Source organism: Maylandia zebra, linkage group LG15 (genome assembly GCF_041146795.1).
Source record: "Maylandia zebra isolate NMK-2024a linkage group LG15, Mzebra_GT3a, whole genome shotgun sequence".
NCBI lineage: Eukaryota > Metazoa > Chordata > Actinopteri > Cichliformes > Cichlidae > Maylandia > Maylandia zebra.
This window is the reverse complement of record NC_135181.1, coordinates 6,185,944-6,211,410: the sequence shown is the minus strand read 5'-3', so window position 1 is coordinate 6,211,410 and position 25,467 is coordinate 6,185,944. Positions and strand designations below refer to the sequence as shown.

The window sequence follows — 25,467 nt, the reverse complement described above, 5'->3', positions numbered from 1 at the left end:
GTGAAAGGGGGGCAGGGCAGGTGGTGAAGCTTGATATGTGTATCCATAGCAACGGCAGAGTGGTGTGACACCACATGGGATTTGCTCGTGTTTTGGGGTGTGGTCTTATCGCAGTCCTCATCCCTGTCAGGCCATGATTTTAAAGTTGTTTTGTGCCCCCCCCCCCCCCCCCCCTTTTTTTTTTTTTTTTTCTTGCTTTCAGTTTTACTCCACATTTTGATCTACACACCACAACATATTTGGACATGATCTCTTTGTTTGCAATCAGCTACATAATATTGCTGTTGCTATGTCAATGAATTTTAGTGACTCTTTCGAGCCAACACACTGTTTGTTTTTTTTTTAGCTGTATCGACCTTTTCATTTAAATTCCTCCAAACCGTCCATAATTCATGGTACATGCGTAGTTACTATATCCAGTTTGCTCACGCTTAAGGGCAGTGGTCCTGCATTTCATTGCCACCACATGTAGCTTATAATGTAAGCATAAGTGTTACATTGGAATGAGACAGACCACCAAAGTCCTCCCAAATTGTAATTATTCATTTTCTTGGCTTCCCTTTTATAGAGTATAGCAGCAATATGAAACTGGGGTTTTCTCAATGCAGTACTAAATGCTTGAACTCTGCAACCTCTCTATAAGCCACATTGCTGTGGGACGATTTTTTTCTGCCTGTTTTCTTGCTTGCCTTTCTTTCTTTCCTTTTTTATTGTCTTTGTGTTAATAATTTCTCTGTGTATGAATGCAACTCAGAATTCAATATGGTGATGATCAAGTGATGCCGATAAGCAACTACCAAATGCTGTATCATGGTCACCGGTGTCATCAAACACCAGAAGGTTGCTTTCTTAAGGAGCAGAGCAGCTTCCCTATTAATGGTCTCCCTCATAATCCAGTCATAAACAAAAGGATTATTGTGACTGACACGTCTCTGTATACAAGAATAATAGTATCCAACTGTTTAATATGGGATTTTCTCATTGCCTGTTAATGCCATTCAAGACTTAGTTTAAGTACATGCAACATTTAGTCCTCTTTGGCCAGAAAAATCCTCAGATAGGGGCTTTTAACCTGTCTTAAAACATGACACTGGAGTCTGGAGGCTTAAATATAATCTCCTAAACAGAAACAGATCAGTAGCAGGGGTTTAGCAGTGTTGTCTTATATGAGTATTTGTGTCTCTGCCAAGTGGTGGTTTTGCGCCTGGGTGGTTGGCAGCGTGGCCCGCAAGTGTTAGTCAGTGCCCTTGACTGAGCAGCGGCCCTGGTTAGACTGGCACCTGCGGCCGGGAGGCCCTGTCTGATCTCAGCCACAACATCACCGCCACCACCACCAGGCTAATCCAGCTTCGCTGTAGCCGGAGCCACCACAGACCCCCTTTCCTCTCCGTCTGTCCCTCTCTGTCTGGACCTTTTTTTTTTCTGTTCTGCATGTCTAATCTGCTGCATGCCGGCCTCTCTTGTCTTTTACTTTCTCAGTCCATTAACTTTCTTGACGCCAAGGCCAATTACAGGCCTTTCACGGAAGGGTACATTGTGTATCTCATGGTTTGCGGTGCACTGGGCTCTTTGTACAAACCGAATAGAACCACAGCAATGCACAACTGCCTATTTTAGAGTAAATAAAGTGTCACATCGAATCTGCTTCAGTTGTACTTTAATGCCTTTAGCTATAGGTGTATTATTTAAGCCATTCATTATCCTCCTTAAAGCATTTCCTATGTCATTTCACAATTTTTCAATATTTTGTGAGTTAGCTCAATTCATTGTAGGTGTTTTCTCTTTTGTATTTACAATATAATGAGAAAAGATACTGATGTGGAAGAACGCATGTCATTTACTAAATGTAGACCCCTGTTACACCTTTAATTTTACATAATGACAGGAGATAAAACGCTCATCCTGCTAACCAAATCTTTCTAGCAAGTCTTGCCCTTTGGCAGCCATCTTGGTAATGCCCCCAAGCAGCTATTTGGGTATTTCGAAGCCTCTGTCTGAATAAGGAGAGAGCGTACCTAATATCAGGACATAACAGCTGTATATTTAAAATGTTCAGCTAAACCCATTACACACACCATGCATGTGCAAAGCTTCATAACATTACAGCTTTTTAACAGCTCAGCCAGCAGTGCAGTAACTATCAGCTTCTTTCTACCAGAGCACTGAACAAGTACCATTCTAATTCAGCCTGTATGATAAACTGTGAAAACATGCAGTACACATACATCTTTTCTTCTATAATGACTAGATGCGCCCTCTACAAAGCTGAAACTGTGGGTGTAGCAAAAGCACGGTTGGCTCACATGCTTTCCAGTTTGACTGTTAGAGAAGTCTCCTATAGATTTTTTTTTTCCATGTCTCCTTCTTTAAAATGTCTCTTTATAAGACCTTCCTTTCAGTTGAGCTGGTTCCAGGTGTTGTTGGTGAACTTCTTTGTTTATTGTAATGGCGTAAAGTACTTGCGTGATACTGCGTTAGTAGTGCGTAGGTGCTACGTAGAGCTTTGCAGACCCACATTTACATGTTGCTATCTACTCCATGCATGGAAAAACCAGTAATGTGGGCTACTCTTATTTATGCAAGTGCTGTTGATCGTCTTTAAGCTTGCTCTAGCTGCAAAGGAGACAGTAGTCATGTTATACAATGAAATTCTTAGCAGTGGAGTGAAACTGTTTAAAACAAAACTATTCACTGCAGCCATTGTCTGCGTTTCTCCTACGTGATTCTTTGATATTTTGCACTTCTTCCTCTACGTGGCAAACTCCACTGTGGTCTCGCTCTTTCATGTTCAAGCCAACTTTTTGACCGGTCAACACACAAACCTTTGCATAATCCTCTTTTCTGCAAATGGAAAAAAATACAGGATACTTGACAAAAAAGCTACGCGCCTCAGAAAACATTAACCTTTTTCAGCTTTTCAGCTGTCCAGAAGAAAAATACAACAAGCGAAATTAAAGACATGTATGAATTTAATCCAGAACAAATTTTGCCAGCGTATTCCCAGGAGCTGTAGGTTGTGAGTGTGAGTGAGACCAGGACTGGATGTATTTGACAGGCTGACACCACTCCACAGTGACCTGTAGGTGAGCTCTCCAATACTTCCCCAGAGCATTTCACCTATTCATCTGTTCTATTAGTTCCTCTTTAACACCTCTGCCAGGCCTGACATTTTTTCAGAAGGTTATACTAAAAGGTCACAGGTCAGGGTTCAGTCCAAGTACAAATTAGCATAGAAAGGTCTCCTTAAAAAAAGATCTATGTGAGATTGTGGGTCTGTGGTACATTTTAACACAGGTGTATATTTCAATTTTTTTTGCATGTTTCAAATATGTTCCAGGAGGCTATTCTTTTTGAAGGTATCCCAGTCTGTTTTTTGCTTTTTGGAGAATGTGTTTTGAATTAATGGCCGAAGCAAAGTGAAGAAATAACACTGGGAAATATTTGTAAGCCCAGGTTTGCAGCGCACAAAAGGGCTTGGGGGACAGGAGTCCACCTCTTATGTAAGACGGTCAAGCCTCACTCTCCCATAGGGACTCTCTTCTAATCCTGACCTGACCCTGTCCCCTGACCCTGGACCTGGCCTTAGGTTCTTCCTACTCAGGGCCACGACCTCTCGGTCAAACACCATCGTGTGCCTGTTACAGGGTCGAATGCAGGCACAGCTTTTTCCTTATTCTATCATTGTGTCAGATGACGTTAATTCCTCATCAGCTGGACATCGAGGAAACCACTTCAGCAGCAGACCCAGGGTCAGAACACCCCCCTCTTTCCCATTGCTCTTGTCGGTAAATCATTTGAAGGCCAGCGAATACCTGATGTGGTATCAACAGAAACGTGACCAACTGCCAGGCCTGTTTGTTCACCTTTTGTGCTTTTGTCTAAAATGGAGTGTAAATCACTTTTTCCTCAGAGTTTCACTTTGTCTCTTATTCTCTCTGCTCTCAGCAACAGCACAGTCAATCAGGGCACAGGCTTTATTTAAACGGTCACTAAATTAGGGCCAGATCTAGGAGGATCGACCCCCCCCCCCCAGCTCTATCTGTTCTGGTGAAAAGGGTTATTCAAGAGTCTTATCTAACTTCTGAATTGATTGGAGTTTGTTTTTTTTAACTTTGTAAGTAAGCAGATATTTTATTGTGTCAACTCACTAAATATTTTCAGTGATTAATGTGATTTCATCACACAGCTACTTACTGAGAGTAACATGGAAAAGTTGCTGTGTTGCCACCCGGGTGGTTTGTGTGGTAAAACTTTCTTTCCCTCTTTCAGATAAGGAAAGCCTGATTACAGAAAGTGGAAAGCTCCACACCTTGGATATCCTGTTGAGTCGACTAAAGGCTCAGGGACACAGAGTCCTCATCTACTCTCAGATGACTCGCATGATAGACCTGCTTGAGGTATAAAAGCACACATACACGGCATACATCTATAAATAGAACAGTTTGTTCCTCATTTTCATTACCTTTGCCCCTTTACAGCTCTGCTCGCTCTATTCATATCTATTCTATTTATAAGTTACCCTCACACTATTGCTAAGTGTAGAAAAAGTAACGTCCTGAATTCCATTCAGTAATATGTAACCTGAAGGTGAGTTAAATCTTTTAGATATCTGCATAAATCAATTCCAAGTTTCCAAGTAAGTTGTTTAAGCTCCTCACCCGAGCAGTGTAACCGTTGGGGTGTGGCGCTACAGCACCTCTAAACCACCTGCCTGTCCCTCGTTGGTGCACTCATTAGACTGCTAATTAACAGGTCAGGACTAATTAGAGGGGTCTCATCTGCAGGGGAGGCAGCCAGATGGGAGGGATAACTGGGTGAAATAAGGAAAGCGGGGAAGTGGAGGGGAAATGGGTGATGGGAGTGGCAGGGTCTTTGGGGTTAGAGGAGAAGGAAATAACATGAAAACCGAGACAAAGGTAGATGGATGAGGAAAAGGTGGGAACAAATAAACGATCACAAAATCCGTTTTTCCCGGTTTGAGCTTGATAAATGAACCTGTATTACTTTTACCCACATGCATGTTTTTCTTTTCAACTTCTTAGTTAGTTATAATCTTATTGGAAGGTCAGAGGCTGTCAGTTTGGAATCCAAGATGAAGATCGAAGTGCATTACTGCTCTCCCTACAGGAATATAATGCTGAAACACAGCCCTGACAGTGATTATGTGTCGACAGCCTCGGTGTACTCTGTTGTTGCCTCCATATTTGTTGCAAACATCACTATGGAGCCAAAAGCCTCTCGCATGATGTCATTCTGTCCCTATTCACACAGTGCAGAGCCAGTTCCACAGCCAAATGCTTTGATGGTAGATGGACCTGGCCCAGGTGGCTAAGGACCGTCTTCCTGTGTGTCTGGAAAACAGCAAGAATGCCTCGTGTTAAAGGCCACTGGAAAACGGCAGTGATGAGAATGCTCAAGATGGCTTCGATAATGCTGGCTAGTCATTCTGCTTTAGTGTTCTTCTCACTGATTGCCCCACCTATAGTTGTTCCCTCTAGCTATGATTTAATGAGACAACATTACAGCGCCCTGTGTATCACAGAAGTCATTGTGTATAAGTGACCTCATAATGCAATGGGAGGTGGGCGTTGGTTGAGGGGGAGGTTGTATATGACAGCATCTCCTCTGCTAATGGGCTCAAGGCAATCACGGATGAAATCATACATTCACCCAATTTGGCTTCAGTGTTTTTTTTTTTTCCTTTTCCATGTTTGTCATTGGTCATAGCTAAAAAAATAAATAAATCTGCAGATGGAGTTCATTATCTGAAAGTGAGTCTCTGACTAAGAGAGAGAGTGCGGGAGAAGTTGATGCTGATCTGTGTCATTATCATCATTGTTATCATCACCAGTCGGCTGCCGGTTCTTCTGGTGACATCACGCGGTCAGTTGATGGATCATTAAGATTCGGGTGGCCCAAAGAAAAATAACACTGTTTGCTTTCTTTGGCAGCAGCTGATAGTGTAGCGGGACCACGGAGTCACTGCCTTCCTATTTAAGCTGAGGTTTTTTTAGACATCATTTTACTGCAAAGTCTGCAAAGCTTAAAATGCAGGAATGAGGGGAAATGCCCACAGTCTCTTGGAACTGCTGCCAAACCAGAATAGAATTTTGTCTGTAAATGAAGTACCGGTAATGCAATTTGCCTTTCAGGTGTACCTTGTTCATTATTCAATTCAATTCAGGTTAGTTTTATTTATATAGTGCCAAATCACAACAGCAATCACATCAAGGCACTTGATATTGTAAAGCAGACACCCTATAATAATACAGAGAACCTTTCAACAATCAAACGACCCCCTAAGAGCAAGCACTTGGCGACAGTGGGAAGGAAAAACGTCCTTTTAATAGAAACCAGGCTCGGGGTGGGGCGGCCAGCTGCCATCACTAGTTTGGTGTGAGGGGAAATTGTCTTGGAGTGTTGGAGTGACACACAGTGACCTATTATTCAATGAAAAGCACGGCTTCTGCATAGATTATTTTGTGGAACATATTATGACAGTTTGTTTGTACGTTTCTGCACACTATGATTGCAAATATAGAAACTCTACAGCCTGTGACACAGAAGGAAAAGCCAGAGAGTGGAGTTGTAGTTACCGTGTTTGTTAACACTGTGGTTTTGATGAATGAATAGTTTTGCAGGTTTCATCACCTTGTCCTTGTCTGAACTGGTTTTCTGCTTATACATGCGACTTTTTAGCAGTAGCTAATCAAAGTCCATGTTCTTGCTTGCTGACACTTACTGCGGTCATTTGGCTCCTGTAATATTGTGGAACTATTTTTGAAGCCAAAATGATCTGAACTGTTGTAGTGAACCAGAGATTGCATTTTTCCTGCATTTCATTCTCCTCAATGCAATTTGGTCGCTCACTTCTTAGTATGCTGTACTAGAGGGGGATAGAAAGGTCCAATGAGCTTTCTGCTAAGGTGTGATTTATACTGCTGTGTTGATACCTGTCAAAGATATGATGTAGTTTTCATATAGCCTGCAGAAGCCTGCCACACACACCCTCCCCAGACATTTAATGACACGCGCACACACTGATTTGTCCGCTCAGTGGCAATATGCTTTGCGTCTGTGAAACAAAATGTGGTCATTTATATATTTATTCTCATTTTCTTTGCTATTTCAATCTGTGTATAGACTCTCTCTTCAGTGTTACATTAATTTAATGCTAAATAACTGTGGCTAAACATTTATTAAGTGGAAAAAAAGCCAACACGATCTGCTTTTGCAGTCACCATGAGAAACCGAACACGGAGAAACTCGACAGACTGGCATAGGAGCCAATGCCAGATAGCATTTTTGTAATTGCAGAATGATTCAGCCACACATGCAAAAAGAAATGTGCATAGACTACACCATAGGATGTTTTACAAAGTGTTTTTTCACACATCTGTATTAATGCCTAAAATTGGAAACACTGTTTAATAGTTAAGGTCAGTGAAGTTCTGCTGCTCCTGTGGTCTTGGGCAGGTGTTGTATGTACCATGTCACTGACAGCAGACATAACAGTCTTAAGCCCAGCTCAGTTCTGAAGTGGACTCTGTTTTATTATCGTGCCACAGCATGTTCTTTTCAGTTATTACAGCTGTTGGGTTAGGAACAGTCTGTGACCACGCACACTAATCTAACAGCATTTGCTTGACTGTGGGGACTCATTTTTAACAGGAAGTTGGGAACAGCCTGTGTTCCCAGAGCCACTTTGAAAGAAAAAGCAAAATTGTAATTGGAGTGGATACAAAAGTATCGGGCATTCTTAAAACAAATTTGCGTGTTCCCATGCGTCGTGAACTTCAGGGAACATAGGGGTTTGGGGGGTTTTGTTTTGTTTTGTTTTTGGTTTTTTTGGCGATATGTGGTTCATAATGGGCCGATGATAGTTGCATGAAAAAAGTAAACATTTTGTCCAGTCAGGCCAACCCGACATAGTGCTTGATTTATAACATTTGTAAAGGAATACATTAGAAAATGAGTGAAAAACTGCAGAAATATCACACTTTCACCTACGGTTAGCACAAACTGGATCAGAATATTGTAGAAAATTGCCAGCTGTTGGGATTTATATTTCAGTGTGGCATCTTGGAAGAAATCGAAAGCATGCTGCAACTAACCAGGACTCCAAGTGTAAACCACAAAAAGGCTGCAGAGGAATTTGATCTCTCAGGTGTAACTTTTCTAAAACTTTGATTCTGCTGATTTAGATGGAGATTAGAAAGACAGCAGCGTTGTGCTGGCAAGATACCAAAGCCCAATTCAACAAGGTTAGCAGCATTTTGGCGAGCGCTGCCCTAATGGTCCCTAATGTAGTGTTCGGTTAGAGCAGATGGGGCTGTTGGGAACAGAGCCAGACACTCAGAGCGATGAGGGGGCAGGCCCTGCTGGGACTGAGGGCCCCGGGTGTCGTGAAAGGGGATTTGGAGGGGGTCATAGAAAACATAGCTTCAAATCATCGTTATCATTGATAATGGCTGTGTGAGGGGAGTTGTTATGTGTGGCCATTTATTGTGACTGGTTCAGGGGGGACTGACATGTTTCATCGAGGAGGTCGCGAGTTCAGGGCAGCGCTCAAAGGAAGCTCAGCGAGTCACCTCATCACTGCTGTTGCTCTGACTTCAGAGCTCCTCCCATCAAACCCACACACACAGGCGCACACAGCGCAGCTTAGCAGACTTTGGGGGGGATAGAATATCAAGCTCTTGATTTCTCAATGCCTCCCTGGGCTCGGATTGAGGTTTCAACTCCAGCGAATGCACATAAGAAATGTGGGATTTTGGGATTTTGGACACAAAATTGCTGTCAGAAAGAAATTCTTACAGCACAGATGAATATTTCTTGACCCTTGAAATTTAACAAGTAGGGCTGAAGGCTTTATCCACTCCTCAGAGAAAGAATAGAATTTCATATTTGAGAGCTTATTAAATTCAGTGTGTAGTTGCTGCTTGCGATCCCCAGAGCAGAGGCTGAAGAACAGTTTGAGATTTGAGTTTTGGATTTGAAGTTTGGATAACTTTGGTTTGCTGGTTTCGAAATCAGTGGTGAGAGCGATCTATGAATGCCAAATATTGGCTAATCCTAGAGTTAAGTTTTAGTTTTTTTTATTAACTTGATGCAGATCTAGTTATTCTAGTTATAGGTTTTATGAAAATAAAGCAAAAGATGTTGTGAAAATTAGAATCAGTTATTCTATATCTACATATTCCTCCATACTGGAAGTAAGCCAACCTTCTGCTCTGTGAAAGACCAGAATAAATGAGGAGTCATTATTTATTTATTAGTAATTATTTTCTTTACTGTCTTTGTCCCATCTTTCCAGGAGTACATGGTTTATCGCAAGCACACCTACATGCGCCTCGATGGATCCTCCAAGATTTCTGAGCGCAGGGATATGGTGGCTGACTTCCAGAGTCGGTGGGTAAAGATAAAATACGACCTAGAGTGCAAGTGGTTGTGCATGCATGAAATAAGACGTCACCCATACATCGAAATATATATGGGTGTGTTTAGTCCACATTCTCTGGTTTGCATTAGTACATAGCTCTCAGGCGCCAGCATTACTCTTTTTGGAGGACAAAAGAGTTTGAAGTTTATTGGAGTTTATTGAAGTTGCTTTATGTTGCAAGGCTTTCACTACTGGTGCACATTTCACATCCTATACAGGACTTAAGCTTGACATTTTTATTCTTAACTTACATTGCAACTTCATTTAATGGCATGATATGTGGATATTTGTGCTGTAGCTGCAGTTGGGAATGATATCTTCTGATTTTGTCCCCCTCCTCTATTCCCTCCACCCCCCACTCCTCTCTCACTGCCCTCCACAGAACGGATATCTTTGTCTTTCTGCTGAGCACACGGGCCGGAGGGCTTGGCATTAACCTGACTGCTGCTGACACTGTGAGCCCCTTATTGATACCATATCATAGTTTAAATAGCACTAACATTTACTAAAGGTCTATATCCAGGGCAGCACACATTCTCTGTCGTAAAACACAGTTTCAGCATAAATAAATACGTTTGGATAATGACTAAGGAGCATGTATGTATGTAATCAGTAGGGCTAAACACGCCTCTGAAAATGATAATGTCAGTGTTTATTAACATGTCTCGCTATAAACTCCCTGTAGCCCTGTTCGAGTGAAATTAGCTTTCATGACAATGAGCGTGAAGCGATTGTTAACACAGGACATCTGTCACGTTAAAAGGCAGTTCACTTGGGAAAACACGTCATTGTTAGTCTCCGAAATTGCAGAGAAGGGAGTGTCTGTTTCACGCTCAGGCTTTCTTCACAAAAAAAAATTAGACAATGTGGTAAACATGGATATCCTAATTTTAGAGAAAAATATTATGACATATATATTTTTTCCTGTGCAGGTTATCTTCTATGACAGTGACTGGAACCCCACAGTGGACCAACAGGCCATGGACAGGGCTCACAGGCTGGGTCAGACCAAACAGGTCACCGTCTATCGCCTCATCTGTCAGGGCACCATCGAGGAGAGGATACTGCAGCGGGCCAAGGAAAAGAGCGAGGTGTGTCAAAAATATCCTCTATTCTTTTTAAACCAACAACAACAAAATAACACAAGTGCATAATGGTCATATTAATAACAGAGGTGATTAATGCTTTAATGGTCTTCTTTAATAAGATCCAAAGGGTAGTGATCTCTGGAGGCAACTTCAAGCCAGACACGCTCAAACCCAAAGAGGTGGTCAGCCTGCTTTTGGACGATGACGAGCTGGAGAAGAAATGTGAGTGTTTTGATTGGGCAGATGTTAGAGTTTCACTGTGAGGGGAAGGAAAATATGAAAACAAACATTGTGTCTCTTTCTGTAGTGCGCCAAAGGCAAGAGGAGAAGAGGCAGCAAGAGGAGAGCAGCAAGGTGAAGGAGCGCAAGAGGAAGAGGGAGAAGTATGCTGAGAAGGTATGGAACTGATTAACTGAGTTGGTGGCTGCCTGGATGTGGAGTGGAATATGTAGAATACTTCGAGTAGAAACACATGTGAAATGTTAGAGAGAAAGTTGGAATGGAAGAAATTGTAAGGTAGGAAGATAAGGAGACAAGAGTCCTGGAAGAAACTTTTACAGAAAGTTTTGTGTTCAGCTCAAGAGTGAAAACTGTAGTCTGTCTGTTAGACGATAGACTCTCTTCTGTCTAACATAATATAACATTGACCTGATAGTGAAGCTGCAGGAAGGGTCGAGGGGACATTGAAATCATTATGACTTATTCCTTTGAGATATTATACAGTACATAGCTGGTGAATCTGACAGAAATCAGGTCACTAGTTTGAGATAGTCAGTGACTAAAGTAGGGTCAGATGGAAGGTCAGAGGTTCATCTAAAATCATTAAATATCTTCCTCTGGGGATCATATCCATACTGGATTTCATGGCAATCTGGTCAGTGGCTGCTGAGTTTTGTCTTGCTCTGAACTCAAGAGCTGAACAGAAAATGTATATGCCATGCAACTGACTGTCAGCGCATTCAGTTCAACTCAATTCAGGTTTATTTATATAGCACCAAATCACAACAACAGTCATCTCACGGTACTTTACAATGTACGATAAAGACCTTTCTGTTAATAAGAGAAAACCTAACCCCTGTATGTAAGTGGCGACAGTGGGAAGGTAAACCGCCTTTTAACAGGAAGAAACCAGGAAGGAAAACCAAGCTGAGGAAAGGGCAGCCATCTGCTGTGACAGGTCTGGGATAAGGGGAGGGATAGGACAAGACAAAAGACCCACTGCGGAAGAGAGTCAGAGATTAATAATTAATAATAAGAAATAATAATAAGAGTACAATAGCCTATGTTTTATCTGAATTTAGAGATCATCAGTTTAAGTAGTTATTTTGTATCATCTGGCTTCATTGATAGATATAGCTGGGTATCATCTGCATAGCAAAGCCTTCTAACAATAAGTGGCTTAAACCACTGGTTTAATATATACTAGTTAGGTTAATTCTGTTTTAGAGGAAAAAATAATTTCACACCCCTACTTCAGCAGAATTGATTTCATCAATACCCTCTCCTGTTCTCGTTTCTGTTGTTAACTTTCAGAAGAAGAACGAGGAGCTGGAGAACAAGAGGAAAAAGGAAGTGAACCTGGTCATTTCCCACGCCCCCTCAGCAGACAACTCTAACTTGTCGGCAGATGGAGACGACTCGTTCATCAGCGTCGAGATGGACTCAGCCATGCCCAGTCCTTTCAGCGAGGTGAGGGATCCAGAGGAAAAACAGAAGAGATGGATGGTGTGTGCATGTGTGCGATAAAGAGAGAGAAAGGCTTTTGTGAAAGTGTAGGTCATAGATGAGGCGGGAAAGGGATGAGATTTATGTTAAATGTGATGACTTGTGGCTGCTCCATTAGGCTTCTTTGGCCTGCATCCACAAACTCACAATCTTACTTTGCATGCTGTGCTATTAATCCTCCTCCCCTTTTCTTTTCTTATCTTTTGTTTCTTTTGGGTTATTAATTCTTCCCCTATATTCTCTTCTCCGGCTTTCCTCTTCTTTCGATCCACTCTTCTGTCCGTCTTACCTTTTCCCAACCATTTGTCACTTTTATACCCTGCACATTGAATCTTTCCTTTCCTTCCCTCTCTGTTCCTCGGACTGTTCCTCTTGTTGCCCTTTACTGTACTTACCTGGTTCCTCGTTCCCTTGTGGTGCTGACCCGCAGCCTGTATGTATGTCTGTTTGTACTCCTATGCATGGACAGATCTCCTTAAGTAGCGAGCTCCAGCCCGGCTCATTACCTCCTGATGCCGACGCGGATGAGAGCAGCAGCGACATGCTCGTCATCGTGGATGATCCGCTTTCTTCCGCGCCTCAGTCTCGTGCCACCAACTCACCCGCCTCTGTGTCTGGATCAGTCTCTGACAATATGAATGGTGAGAAAACAATTTCAGTCTAGCCATCGTTCATGGAGCGAGTAGAGCAGTATACTTTATGTTTTTCTGCACTTTGCATAGACTTGCTCTGCAGTTGGTGTCCCTGGAAAATTTGCTGTAGATCAAGACCAGATTTGACTTGTTACTGATACTCCCCACCTCTGAATTTAGGACATATCCGTTTGTATAGTGAGTGATATCAGCAGCTAAAGTTCAAAGTTTCCAAATAAATATGTAGCATATATGTAGCATTAAAGACAGTCACTTAAGCCCAAAGTATGTAAATGGTGCTAAAAGTTGTGTTCTTCCTATATAAAGGCTTTAGAGGTCTCTCTTGCTCTCTGGTTGTTTAGCCAATGCATTTTTGGCAGTGTTAAACAGCCAGCCCACCCAGCCACGTATCTCATACACTATCAGAAACCTAATGGTTTGTCCTAACTAAAAATAATCTAAGTACATATAATCTCTTCCAAGTGTGGAGTTGCCAAATAAAACCTAATCTGTCCTTTCCATGAGACTATTATCTTGTTCTACTGTTGCTAGAATAGCAAATTAGTGTGACTTACATGAAAGTCATCGCTGCACGTAGAAGGCTGGCTTGTTATGTTCTCTCTGCTATCTCGCCTTGTGTTTTAATAGGCTGGGGTCCATTGAGACAAGTGGCTTTTTACCTCATAAGCTGTGTGCAGCTCGTTTCTTGCTTGTTTTACATTTATAACAGTTTTATTTTGGCTCGGCCGCACTCAGAAATCAAGATACATGGTGAATGTTTTTTCCTTTTATCTTCACTTTGGAATTTTTGCGGCAAGATAATCTCTCCTAAATCCATACTTCTTCGTTAAAACCTGTTGGGAATTTTTGCTGCCATGCTAAGAGGTGCTTGCCAGCAAGATTATTGATGCGCAGTGATAACCAGAGCCAGCAAGCTGGGAGAAAGTTGGTTCCTTCAGAGATGTAGATGATGTTTAAATGAAAGGTTTGGAAGATGAGATGGAAAGCAAAGAATCAAGAATCAACTGGTGAACTTGAAAATGGGAAAGGAAAGAAGAGTGAAATTTAGACCTGAAGGTCGGGGGAAGCGTGGAGAATTTTATGAAAGGTTTTCATGTGTGCTTTGGTGTTAGTGATAGAGTAGGGCCTTTTTCCCCACATAGGGAGGTTGTAATCCAGAGTATTTGGAGTGAAACGTGTAGAGAAATGCAGACCAGTGGTGGGATGTGGGGAGTCAGAGAGGGAGAAGACAAGGTACTGGAGGATTAGGTACATCACCACTCTGGCTCTGATTGTGCAAACAGTATGGAAAATGAGAAGAGTGTTCCTTTTTTTGCTTGAGCCAGCACTTACAGTAATGATGAGCCGTGATTAATGTGCAATTGTGCTTAAATGTTGCAGAGAAATGACCACAGTAGACTCTGAAAGACTGGGTCAAGGCCAAACCAAACTGAGTGTCTCTGACAGTGATGTTGATTCCCGCCTGACTGTAAAATACTGAAGAGTTTTTTTTTTTACTATTTTTTCCTTTTATTGCCTGTGGTGTTCAGGTGTTTCAGCCTCGGACACAATCAGTCCAGGCAGAGGCAGGTCCGGGCGGAGTCGTGGGCGGCCTAAAGGCTCTGGAGGCGGTGCCAAGACTGGAGGGAAAGGACGCGGGCGTAAGTCAACTGCAGGTAGTGCAGCAGCAATGGCAGGAGCGATGGCAGGCGCGGCAGCTGCTTCGGCAGCAGCTTATGCTGCTTATGGCTACAGTGTTTCGAAAGGTATGTAAATATTGTACGGATCTTTATGCACAGGCACTGGCTGTCCAGAAATCAAAAAGAATATGTGTGCTTTGTTTACCTGTCAATGCATTTCTTGGACAAATGTTCTTAAGGACTGTTGATGTCACAACAAACATGCTTGTTCTGTTTCTCATGTTCATACATCCATATTTTCAAATGAGCACTCTTAACTCAAGAGTAACTCAGTTTTTTAAAAAATATTGTTTTAAAATCTGTCCTTTTCCCTGCAAGCTAAACGTCTACTACCCATGCACAACGTTACAGCTTCACCAATGTTTCAAGCCAGAGTGCTGACCTGTCATCTCTTTTCAAGCCACAATGAATGCACTGAATGAATACCTTACTGGTTCCTGTTATGGATACATTAAGCCAAAAGAAAGTAACAAAGGAGAAGATTGTTAGAGTCCATAATCATTCCACATTCCAATCAGTGCCACACAGTTGACACTGTTATGAACTTCTCCCAGAGATGTCTAATCGAGACTTTTTTTGTTTTGGTTTTTTGAGGCCGATGTATTTTGTTGTGGTATCACTGCAAAAAAACAAACACAAGCCAGTTATGTCCTACTGAACTGGCTGTTTGAACATGATAAATAACCTCATCCTTTCCTATCCCTAATTTCAGCGGGCCTCTCTGCATCCAGCCCTCTGCAGACCTCCCTGGGCCGGTCTGGTACCAGTCCTGCCTTTAGCCTCAGCAGAAGCTCCTCCCCCCAGACCAAAGGAGGCACCTCCACGCCGAGCCCCCACAAACAGCTGGCCCACAGCCACCACCACAGCAGCCACGGAGCAGTCAGGAAAGGAAAGGGTCCTGGCGGTCCTGGGGCTCGATGATACATGTGTACGCGTATTCGTATTAATATGCCCTGACAGATAACTGACCTGCTCTTCACTGTGATTCCCAGAGATACCCCCCGCCCCCTCCCCGCCCACCTAAACTAATAAACAAGAGTATTTATAGTAACTGAGGCTCACTACCTGGAGGACCACGCTCTCCCTTCTGGCTCAGCAACTAAATAGAAGCTAGAGTAACCACAACAATTTAAAGGTACAGCCTCAACCAGCCTCTGCATTAGTTCATTTATATTCATTTAGTTTTTTTTTTTTGTTTTTTTTTTTGTCCAGAGCAGTGGACAAAAACACTGCCTTGAGCATTTTAATTTTAATTTTGACAGAAGTATTTCTAAGTGCTTTTTTGAGAAGACAAGCTGTATTCTACTATTGACGACAGGAAACCCAAAGGCGTGTAGCTCAAAGGGCTTTTCAGATCCTTGGATTTGCCCGGGTAGCGAGAAAAAGGAGTTCCTGTCAAATGCACTGAGCCACGTCTTCCCTTATTTTTTATTTTTAATTGTTATTTTATTTAGATTTTTGTTCTGTGTTACTGATTCTCCTACATGCACATTTGGTTATTTAATTGTTCTGTAGATATGTTCAGCGCAAAGCTGGTGGACAAGTCTGCATTTTACAAAGCTTAATGTGAACCCACCATACCAAACAGCTTTTGTACTAAAGCTCCTATTTTTGTAATGAAAGATGTACTGAAACCAACAGGCAGGCAGGTAAAACTGTATCCATAAAATGTGTTCATGTATAGGTGGAAATGGAAAATTTCTGATTATTTTTTGTGTCCAATGGGGAAAATAATGTAAAAACAAAAAAAGAAAGAAAAGGTCTACTAAAATAAGGGGTACTGATTGATAGAGCAATGCTGCTAATGTTAAACGTATGAATCGATTCACATTTATTTTGGTTGTTTTAAGTTATTTAAGTTAAAAACAGGCGATTCACAAAAATTGCGGAAAAATCTTCACCTGTAAACTGTAAATTGCGAATTCTAGAGCCATTTTTTTTTCTTACTTTTTCCAAAATTGTTTTCTGTGATGACAAATCTGTGGTTCTCTTTGATGTCATTCATGTTTCAGAAACAAAAAACAGGAAAAAAAAAAGGTGTGCACCAGTGTCCTGAGTTGAGCACTACATCTGTTCTAATGGGTTTGTTTTTGTGTTTATAGCGTGAATAAAATGCAATGTTCTATATCGATTGTACATAATGATGAATGAAAGCGACATTTCCTCTGGCTTTTTCTCTCATTTGCCTGACTATTTTTATAAGTCACATGTACATATGAAGAAATGCATCTGTCATTTTACTAACAGGAGTCAACTGAAAATAAAAGATGGCGAAATCTGAGCAGTTTGATTCTGCTGCTTGTTTGTTTGTTGGTTTTTACATTAGCACTGTCCTGGGTTTGAACCCATTGCTTCACGAGGGTTAACTCACTGTATGATATCCTGGAAAAATATAAATAGGCTGTAAGGTAAAAAATGATAACTATCAATATTAATTGATATTAATTATCACAGTTATATTAAAGTGGTCACCAAGTGAAACTTTATAAAAAGTACACACTCTTATGTAAAAAGCCCTTTTTTTTCTCCATTTTTTTAATTTTTTAATTTTTGCTTGCTTACTTGCTTCAAACCCACCAGCCAGCCGTGGCTTTTCTGTTTGGAGTTTGCATGTTCTCTCCAGGTACCCTGGCTTCCTCCAGCAATCCAAAGACATCCATGTTACATTAATTGGCGATTCTAAATAGATTTTAACTATGAATGTGACCGTGAAAGGATGCCTTTCTCTGTGTTAGCCATGTGACCCGTCCAGAGTGTACCCTGCCTCTCAATCTATGAGGCTGTTGTGGACTTCAGGTCTGCAACAGTGGAGGGAATCTGTACTGGCAAAGAAAAGAAATGGAATAAAGGACCAAGAATGTAATAATTCTGCTTGTAGAAGTACTAGGTTTAAAAAGTACAGCTGAATGGGGGCTTAATGAAATTTGGAAGGCCACAAATTTCATAAAAGCTTCATATTACTTAATATCTTCCACAAATGGGTGGTCACATATTAGTAGACTACTGCCAGGTGGAAACATCACTTTGCCAGCTGAGAAACATGCCTTGCCATCTCTCAGAAAACTAAAACATCTGTGTGCAGCACAACAGTGATAGAACACTGACATCTTCATGTCAGTTTCTCAGTAGTTGCACGCTTTATTTCCCTCGTGGCTATAGATACAAACAATATTCATTTCAGCCCTTTATTTAAATATAACATCTGAAGCTCAGAAACAGCAGTTTCTGTTATCACACAAATGTTTTCTCACCTGTGGCTTTTTTTAAAACCATTTTGTTTGGCACCCCTCTTGTTATGTCTCTGCTTGTTTACCCTTGTAAGGTTCTCTGTATTCTTCCTTCAGCCAGAAAGTGATTTTACGGCATCTCCTGACAATCCCACAATCATAGATTCATAAACTCACCAAAACCCCTGGAAACTGGGACTTCAGAGACCAGAAACCAAAATTCACATGTTTTTGATTTAAAAAAAAGATAAAGGTACGATTAACAACTCTACAGAGAAAAACTAAACTTTATACCTGTAATCTCATTAGTAAGACATCCTTATACAGCCAAGGGTCACATTCAACCCTAATTTAATGGGTGGTTCTTACAGCAATCTTAAAATTACATTTAATCTATTCTACTGTAGTCGTTCCAAGAAATTAGATCTCTGTTGCTCAGAATAATAGGCAGACCTCGCCATGGGCAGTTTTTGTTGGAGTAACTATTAAAGAAGTCGACTGTATAAAGATTGCCAAATGTAGGGTTTTTTTGTGCTACAGGGAGCTTTGAGCTTCGTTGCACTGGGAGGGAAACGTATATCTCAGAGATAAGATATTCAAAACCTCTGGCACTTAAAATAGAAACTATCTGTAAGGTCTGTTTATGAAAAATCATTTGGAAGAACTTAGCCTTGATGTAAGGAAATGACAGAAAAACAACCCATTTGAGAGGCGATCAAACTGACAAAGATGCACCTGAGACCCATGTCGCCGTTTTCATGTCACCCTGCTGAGATTTCATCTCAGTGAACGCATCTGCGGTGTGTTCTTCCTGGTGCACTCTTGACACGACCACGGGGCAGACTTGTAAACACAGGACTTCCAGGTCTGGACTTGTTCCCGGTCAGCAGTTATATAAGCCTTTTCACCTAGATAGACTCTTGGACTTGAATCACATCCAGGGTACAAGCTGCTCCGGCCAATGTTTGGGTGTGTCTGACGTATGTTTGTATATGTGCACTCAGGAGACCTGTTCAAAAAGCTTTACTGACTTCTTAGAACATTGCTGTTGAGTTACAGTCTGCAAACCAGATGTGAACCAGCACGTCTGTTTTTTGTTTTTATTCCAAGAGCATGTCAGAAAAGCTGCTTCTTGGCAAGAGAAGACCCTCATGGTCTGTGTTCTTATGACATGCACACAAACACCTTGAAAGCCTCCCTCACCACAGGTTATTAGCTGGTGTGAAAAAGTTCTGTCAGCTGGTTCAATTGCAATCTTCACACTGAGTGCTTAGTGTTTTTGTTTTTAAACAGGAGGGGGGGGAAAAAAAAACAAAAAACCCCCCCCCCCCACAAAATACTCCTTGGGAAAATGCAGTACAGAAACATTTTCTCCTTTAGTGTACTTTATTTTAGGATTTCTGGTTAAATCAGTTCTCTAGAATACATCTCTTTGCTGTGCACTCATTAAACTGCCACTTTTGATACCTCCAGATTTTCCTGACCAAGAACAGAGCCTTTTTCTTTTAAATGAGCCACAGCTCATTTAAACAAACAGTTTCTGTTGCAGCAATAACACACAAAAACAGTCATTTTCCACTTTTTTAAATTGGTATTTATTTTACTTGACACTCAGTTGTCACAAGCAACTTTTCAGAGTCAGATTTATTCTTTGACACATCAACGCACTCAACCACGAGCGACAGCAGTACCTTCTGAATTGGACGGAAGTTGCACCGTACAAATCAAAACAGTTAGTGAAGAAAAACAGTGTTTACAGTGAACATTGTAGGGATTGTATTAAGCTACCCTTCTTTTTTTCCACTTTTTCAAGTACAATGGATGGTGATGAGGATGTGAAGCTACAGAATGTAAAACACAGGTAGAACATGGCAGATCAAAGCCTCATGTGTAGTGTATTCTTTCCATTACATGCTAGTGAAACAAAGGGTACGAGCTACTGTGCTGCTAACAGGTAAGACACCATGGTCAATGCTGTGGCCTCGATGGAGAACAGGTGATGGTCCTCCACATGTGGGCAACTGCTCCTCATGAACTCCGCAAGCCGGAGCAGGTACTCCAAGTTGTGGCCCGTCTTCCCTCTGGACATTGCGATCTGGGCACCGATCTCCTCCGAGGTGGCCGGGCCCAGGTAGAGAGGGTTGTCGGAGGTGGCAATGTAAACCAGCGCCTGAACCGGAGGCTGGTCATTCCCCTCAGGGAAGAAATCCACCATTTTGGTCATGTAGCCTCCGCAGACCGTCTCTCGCACATTGAGGTACTTCAGGGACTCCTCCAGCTGTGAGCCTGCCACCTCAAACGCCACACCCCAAGTAGTCTCCTGTGGAGGAAGATGAAAACATATTAAGTCATCATTCAATTAACTGATGTAGACTGGAAACTCCACTGCACTTTCTACTGTAAACCAATAGGAAGCAGAAAGTTCCACTTACGTCATCATCTTCGATCAGCGTCACCACTCTTCCGGGCTGCAGAGAAGAAGAAAAAAATAAATCACGTCACGGACAACGCCTGATGCAGTGTGAGCCCAGCTGTTCAACATATCATGCCACCCTAAGCAATCTAATGATGTTCCCGTTAACAAGTAAACATATGCCCCATCTTACCAACTCATCGTTCCCACGATGGAAGTTGTCTCCGTGCCAGAAGCGTCTCTTGTAGCCTTGAATGTAACCGACCTTGCTCCTCTGATATTTGAAGTCAGGCTTCCACACCAGCGACCCGTACCCGAAAATCCACAGGCTGGTCTTCCCGGCGATGATATCTTGAGGCTTCATTGTTTTTGGATCGTTAGTTTTGACGACGTTCAAATGAATGAATGGATCTTTTTTCCTGAATGATTTGTTTTAAACCAGCTAAGATGACTAGCTAGCTAGCGTTAGCTTCCGTCGGTCCAGGAGCAGAGGTACCGGTTGGCTCGCAGGTATACCGCGGACGGTATTTGAGCCCAACTGCTTGGCAGTTGCGAAGATGGAATTTCGCTGTTTGTTTTGCCTTGCACTGTGCATTGCCATTGCATTAGAGATGCCGCATTATGCCTTAAAAATCCATGGCAGCCGCTTTGGCCCTTAGCTCAATGTCGAAAAAAGACAAAACCCGCTTTTGCCAGCTGCTTGCCGGCTGGTGATGGTTGGCTTTAAAAAAAAAACCGAATTAAAAGATCGAGGATTTACAGATGTTACCGCGTTTAACGCCCAGATGGTATTAATATACCCGCCAAGATGTATCTGTCTGTCTGACGCGTTTCTTCGATAACATGGCGAAGCAGGGATCTTACTTTTATAGAGTCCGCAGGACGTAGGCGGGTCCTCTCCTACCGTTTAACACCAATCATATTTAAAGGGGCGTTACCAAATTACCCCGTTTGCCCAAACAGATTTCGGTGCGCCAAATAGGGCGGGACTAGGAAACAAATTCGTTACACTATTGGTTAAAAATGACTTGCCCGGCATTGCCATCTTTTAACGCGATTGCTCGATGAACTGTCACTCAAAACAAATAACTCTGTGATTGCTCCAATGCGTTGTCACTCTCTTCACAAGCTTTAGCGATTCATACGGCTGATGCAACTTCCCAAAGCGTTTCAGGGCCTCAGCAGGAACCAAGCAACATACCAAGGCATTGCATCAGATGTTCCTATGGGAGATTCCCTATAGGAATCGTTTTATTTAACCACGTAAAAAGAGCACATAAACAACTGCTTCACTTTGATACAAACCACAAATAAATTATTCTAACTGAAAGATATGACTTTACACAGGAGAGATGGAAACCACATCTGGTATAGCAGGGAGTTACACAGGACCTTATATGGATGTACATGTGTAAGAGAGAAAACATATGATTTATTTATTCTACTCAAAAAGTCAGAGTTCCTGACTTCACTTTGTGGCATCCTGGAAAAATACAGTCACTTAAGCTGCAAATGAACCAATTATTAGTATCACTATTATACTGATTAAATGATCACAGTTACTTTCAAGTGGTCATTAATTCAAAGTTTACAAAAAGCACACAGGTTATGTTATGTAAACTAGGTATGTATTAGTCTTTTCTTTTTCTTTTTCTCTTTTCAATTTTTGATAATACATAAGCAGTGTGTCACTGTGGGGTGAACTGATGGTGGCTAAAATTAAAATAAAGAAAAATCATATGTGTATATATATATATATATATATATATATATGAATTATATATATATATATATATATATATATGAATTATATATATATGAATTAATAGGATTTACTTATTTACTTACTTACATACTTATTCTTCTGTGTTCCTGGGTTCAAATCCACCAACTAGCTGTGGCTTTTCTGTGTGGAGTTTGCATGTTCTCTTTCTGCTTGTGTGGGCTCTACTCCGACTTCCTATTACAGTCCAAAAATGATCATGTTAGATTCCAAATTTTGCTGTAGGTGTGTATGTATGCCTAAAAGGTTGTCTGTCTCCCTGTGTTAGCGCTGCAGTGGACTGGCAACCTGTCCAGGGTGTATCTAGGGTGTATTTCACCCTAGATAGGCTTTAGCCCAAGTCGAGCCTTCAAAAAGGAAGTGGGCCATTCACTGGATAACTTCACTGTGGCTACGTTCATCTTTTCAAGTCAGTCTTTGCATGCATTATGTATCTAATTGGGACCCATTACGACACCATAACATGTTAATTTGAGCTTTGATTCTCTTTCTGTCTGTGTAGGTACAGCAGGTGATTGTAGGTTACAATCACCAAAAAGCCTACTAGCTTAAACTCCAAAATGTAACCAGATTCAATGCTTTTCTTGCAGTTATACTCAGGAAGCATAATCTTTCTGAATTATTTAAACACAGGTTCCCTCATATATATTGTAATAATCAAGTGTGTTTTCTTTGGATTTCCTGCAAAATAATAGCATGTATGGGTTTCTACTTCATGTAAGATTTAAAATGCATTTGAAACCCTGTTAAAAAAGATAAGAAAGAAAATGGCAAAGTGCCAACACAGCTAAAACATGGAACTCAGTCAAGACAAAATACAAGACATGGGATGGACAGAAAGATCCAGCCTCAGATCTGATCAAACGCACAAAAATGCTCACCACTCTTGTTAGATCTGATATACAGTTATAGCAGAGGCTCATCTGTGCTCAATACATAGATTATCTATAAATAGCTGGCATTACCTGTCTTGATAAGAGGCCAGGCCAGTATCAGCTCTTCATAAATCTAAAGCTACTGCATGCACGAGCTTCCAGCCCATTGTGCCTTCATGTCCATCCGCTTCTCAAGCTCTCTGCTACATTATCTCGTGTTGCTCTCACCACAGCCTGCTAAGGACTTCAGTGGCACCCACTTCTCCGATGTTTGCACACGTCCGTTTATCATACATTCATTTGTCTTTGCCTTCAAACCAATCTAAGATCATCATTCAAGCCTCATGCTGACACAGTCTACATGTTTAATTAGTCCTGATATCCTAGTAAAACCTCCCGACCCCTATTTTTTCCCCGCACATATATGCAGTGACTCAGGGTATGCATTCTTCTACTAATGTTAGATAAAAGGTTAGGGGGTAATTAGGACAGATGATTTGGATCTAAAAGTAAACTATGAAGGAATTATGATCAGTGCATGTTTATCTTAGATGAGGGTGTGTGTTAATAAACTGTACAGTGTGTTTGACTGGTTTACATTTTGATTAAAGGTCGGTTGTAGATCAAGTAAAAGCAGATCTGCTTATTGCTCTAGAAGTGTGGCATTTAAGTTAAACATAAGGGTTCCTGCAGGTTTTATGTTGGCATGTACTGATCCCCTGTTTCCTGTGTGTGGGGGTGTGGGGTGTGTGTGTGTGTGTGTGTGTGTGGGGGGGGGGGGGGGGGGGGGGGGGTTCTTACTGACACCTAGTGTTAAATAATGAGACAGCTATAATAGCAGGGCAAGGACAGTAGTGCTGCTCCATACTGCAAATCTGATGTTAAGTAAATACAGGGCCAGCATTGCAGATACCAGTACCAGTACAGATACAGATGCTGATAAATATAACCGAGAAAGGCAGCTTAAGTGGGGGAGAGTGTGTGTCACTATTTATGAGCTGAGTCATCATCAATTTGTTAACTTCTTAACACATTTTAATAACTACTAAATCACTGTGGTGCTTTTTACTTTGCATAGTACTCAGTTAACACAGTAAAACACATCTTTCAGCTTTTGAAACTGTATTTTGAAACTGTTTTTGGAGACCCTGAATGTACATATGTCTGTCTCTAAAGCACTTTGCGTCAGCTTCTGTTGTTTAAATGTGCTGTAGGCTATAACTAGAATAAACGTGATGTTTGAACAGAAAAAGTTTTAGACATTTTTCATAGTGCAACAAAGTATCAATCCTATCCGGTTGTTCAGTCTGACGTCACTAGCCGTGTCTGGGTCTAAACTCCGCTGCAGGTCCATATATCAAACGATCACTATGGCATTACTGAGAGTTGAAAAACTGTCTAAAGTCTTTCATCTTTAATAAAATGATCAGCGTTCTGCTCTACCAGGTGTAACAATTGAGTTTAACATCCAGGCATCCATGAAAACCGAATTTATGACATTTAACGGAGTTAGAAGTTAGCAAGGAGTTAGCTCGCTAGCTTCTATCTAAATACAATATAGCATGTCCTGACTGCGGGGTTTTGGAAACAAATTAAAACGTGCAGCTCTGCTATCACTTCCAGCATAAATGAAGACAGAAAACTAAACAGCAGTGACGTTTGTAGGGTTACTGAAGTTGGGCTAGCTGGTATATAATGATGTGCTACGTGACCGCTAGCGACACAGCTATGTTAGCATAATATAAACAAGCTAACTTTTTTTCCACTCGATAAAAGTTAACGTGAGTGTTCTCGGTGGTCAGGAACAAATGTAATCGCATGGCAGGATGCTGTAAAAGGACCAAACTTCAGCCAGGAGAACAACTGAGATAATCCATCCACAATACGAGGTTAGTCATTCATATACTGCTGCATGGGCTGGGCTGTAGTTACATCCTAGGGTTTTAAAAACTGAGCTTAAATAAATGATTAGCGGTAATAAAAGCCGAGGGAGGTCAACAGTGATCACTGACTGTTTTAGGAGCTTTTTGAGATCAAATAGAAGAAAATACATAACATTAAACATGTTAACAACACAAAAGCCATATTAAACGCACACTACTTTAGACCCGGAAGTAGGATTCGTCGCGTCATCACTGAACAACCGGATTGTGCTAGTATTGATCCAATACAAATACCGATACCAGGGTTGGTATCGATACTATCAATATTTGGATCAGGCTCACCTCAACAGGGCAGGGCAAGGACACATAGGCCAACAATAACAAACTCATGCTGTTTGAAGCCACTTAAGGATTTTAACAAACCACAAGAGCTCCAGCTATAAAAAGAAAGACAACCTGCAACTTTCAACTCCTGATTGGCACTTTCAACATCTGCTTTGCTCACACATCAATTTATACATTTTATTTTCTTCCCTTTTCCTAGATTGGGAATAAATAGCACTGATTAGTGTGTTTGTCTGGGCCCTGGCTTGTTTTGAGGATGTTTCCTGAGAGCCCGAGTCATGTGTGCGAGCTAAGTACAGAACGAAATGAAAACGATGCGTGAGAAAAGCAGTCAGCATGCAGTGGCATGTTCTG

General features: G+C 41.5%; 2 protein-coding genes across 4 annotated transcripts in view; one reads left to right on the top strand and one right to left on the bottom strand.

Moving 5' to 3' along the window:
- ino80 (INO80 complex ATPase subunit) overlaps positions 1 to 16,868 on the top strand; it is a 38,587-nt gene extending 21,719 nt beyond the window's left edge. For 2 of the 3 annotated variants that reach the window (XM_076873748.1, XM_076873747.1), the window contains exons 28-37: positions 4,270 to 4,397; positions 9,317 to 9,411; positions 9,825 to 9,897; positions 10,375 to 10,533; positions 10,650 to 10,752; positions 10,838 to 10,926; positions 12,064 to 12,219; positions 12,686 to 12,896; positions 14,438 to 14,653; positions 15,300 to 16,868. In XM_076873748.1, coding sequence (XP_076729863.1) covers positions 4,270 to 4,397; positions 9,317 to 9,411; positions 9,825 to 9,897; positions 10,375 to 10,533; positions 10,650 to 10,752; positions 10,838 to 10,926; positions 12,064 to 12,219; positions 12,686 to 12,896; positions 14,438 to 14,653; positions 15,300 to 15,508 — 1,439 coding nt within the window. In that variant the 3' untranslated portion in view covers positions 15,509 to 16,868. The remainder of the gene's footprint in view (positions 1 to 4,269; positions 4,398 to 9,316; positions 9,412 to 9,824; positions 9,898 to 10,374; positions 10,534 to 10,649; positions 10,753 to 10,837; positions 10,927 to 12,063; positions 12,220 to 12,685; positions 12,897 to 14,437; positions 14,654 to 15,299) is intronic. The other variant, XM_004542073.3, reaches the window with a different exon arrangement.
- Positions 16,869 to 19,385: 2,517 nt separating this feature from the next.
- On the bottom strand, positions 19,386 to 21,080 carry chac1 (ChaC, cation transport regulator homolog 1 (E. coli)). The gene is made up of 3 exons (XM_004542075.5): positions 20,421 to 21,080; positions 20,247 to 20,282; positions 19,386 to 20,134 (listed from the first exon to the last, which is right to left on the bottom strand). The coding sequence occupies exons 1-3, from the start codon at positions 20,589 to 20,591 to the stop codon at positions 19,751 to 19,753; spliced, it is 591 nt and encodes a 196-aa protein (XP_004542132.1). The 5' UTR covers positions 20,592 to 21,080; the 3' UTR covers positions 19,386 to 19,750.
- Between the last annotated feature and the right edge of the window lie 4,387 nt (positions 21,081 to 25,467).

Bases quoted from the DNA above. Each gene is read 5' to 3' on its own strand.
- chac1 (XM_004542075.5), bottom strand. From the start codon at position 20,591: ATGAAGCCTCAAGATATCATCGCCGGGAAGACCAGCCTGTGGATTTTC. The intron at 20,283-20,420 runs GTAAGATGGGGC...TCTTCTCTGCAG, and splicing joins ATCGTGGGAACGATGAGTTG to CCCGGAAGAGTGGTGACGCT. The intron at 20,135-20,246 runs GTAAGTGGAACT...CTTCCTCCACAG, and splicing joins CGCTGATCGAAGATGATGAC to GAGACTACTTGGGGTGTGGC.